The 1809-nt window shown below is 49.1% G+C and overlaps 1 protein-coding gene across 1 annotated transcript; it reads right to left on the bottom strand.

The window, feature by feature from the left end:
- Positions 1 to 238: 238 nt before the first annotated feature.
- PPTG_03772 (hypothetical protein) lies at positions 239 to 1754 on the bottom strand (the record flags this gene model as incomplete). Its single annotated transcript, XM_008897541.1, has 2 exons — positions 239 to 294; positions 401 to 1754. 2 exons carry the CDS (start codon positions 1752 to 1754, stop codon positions 239 to 241), a joined length of 1410 nt encoding a protein of 469 aa, XP_008895789.1.
- Between the last annotated feature and the right edge of the window lie 55 nt (positions 1755 to 1809).

The raw sequence follows: 1809 nt of genomic DNA, 5'->3' as shown, positions 1-1809 counted from the left end.
CTCGTGACTTCGTTTGTCTCTCCCAGGTATTGAAGAGAAAATTGATCGCAGGAATCGACAAACCGAGCATGAACGATCTGAACCCTCGGAAACCGCGTGTATCGATACACTTCGTCCAACGTGTGTCCCATGGGAACGAAGTTGACAACGACCATCCGGTCGACGTTGAACTGTTGTCTGTACTCATCTGCTTGTTTTGCGGCGGCTTCGATCTCGGATTCCCGTAATTGATTTGACTTCAGCTCGTACGCGACTCGGACCCCATTGGCGATGAGAATATCGGCTCTCCTTCGGCTGCCTGGAGTTTTTACTTCAGCATAAAAAATACCCCTCGTCAGTGCTCCCTTCTTCAAGATATCCCGAATTGTCGAATACAGCTCGTGATGAAATGCCGACTCACTCGGTGCTTGTCGATTCCTCACAAGATGATTCGAAATGGTTTTGGGGTACACTTGTCCAAGCGCAACAGACAAGAGCAGCACGGGGTCGTCGGTATTAGCAGCTTGATGAATTTCCCGCTCTGGGAGGGCTTCGACACAAACTCGATACATCATCTCAGATACAATGGCCAATTCACCACTGCTTCCTTGAACCACAATCCCCATTCTCAGTAACGGGTCAACGAGTCGCCTTTGCTGATCGCCCCTGACTGCAATGCCACAGTACCCCTCGACGGTGCTAGCCGTCAAACTGCCATTGTCTTCAAGTATGTATTTGAGTGCCTCCCACTCCAACTCGGTCAAGCTGCGCAGATCGCCTTGTATGCGGTGATAGGTGTTGTTGTACTGCGTCAAATACCCGGAAAATGCACCCACTTGGAACCACGGTTCCCATTCACGCCACTCCAGAGTCCACTTGTCGTTATCAACCGTAAATCGAATCAATGATCCAAATACACCCGGCGCTCCACTCGAATACTTCATGATTCCACATTGAAGAGACTGAGAGAACTCATAGCGCGGCTCAATAAGCTTGAAAAACGCACTCATTTGCTCCACCGAAAATGGCACCATCTTGATCATGTTGCCAACGTTGAAAGGGCTTGTCTTGTCATCCCCGCGAAAGATTTCATGATGGTGCACCAGTTCATGACTTCCGATCCCAAGAAAACCACGGAAATACGGTGCTGCTTTCCATTTTCGAAGTGCACTGAGAAACTTGGCAGCCAACTCTTTGTTGGAAAACAGATGATCCATTTCATCCACAATCAGGCACAACTGCGTCCGGTCGTGGGTTGTGCATTCCACCATTAATCGTCTGAACGATGCATAATCGCAGCACGCGCTTTCTTCATCAATGCACTGCCCCAATCGTCCCCAAAACGTTCCCTCTTCAGCCACATCCGATTCATGCATCTCAAAAAAGACGTACTTGACATCCGCAACACTGGAATCACTGGCAATCCAGTCCATAATGCGATACGCAATTGTCGTTTTTCCAAATTGACGAGGACCGTACAACAGGAACAATGGGTGGCCGATGACCTCTTTTCTTGAGAAACCTTCCTTGATCTGTCGAAAGGCGTCTATTGTATCAAACGGAACGGCAAACTCATCCCGGTGCAATGGTCCTGCGTATGAGATGCGGTTTCCCTCCAATCTTTGCTTCTTGTTTGGTGGTTCCTTTGCTATTCCATCGCCAACCGGAGCAGCTTCTGGGAGTTCCACCAGCACGTGAATCTCTTCATCTCCGGGCGTGAAACTCGGTCCAAACAACTCCTTCTTGTTGAGCTTCCACGACGGACGCATCTTCATGTATTTCTTATCGACATCTCCTTGCAAGAGAGCATCCAAGTTGTCGTCATCTGCC

The sequence above is a fragment of the Phytophthora parasitica genome, assembly GCF_000247585.1.
Source record: "Phytophthora parasitica INRA-310 unplaced genomic scaffold supercont2.6, whole genome shotgun sequence".
Taxonomy (NCBI): domain Eukaryota; phylum Oomycota; class Peronosporomycetes; order Peronosporales; family Peronosporaceae; genus Phytophthora; species Phytophthora nicotianae.
Note: the sequence above shows the minus strand (reverse complement) of the source record. Positions and strands in the feature narration are given on the sequence as shown.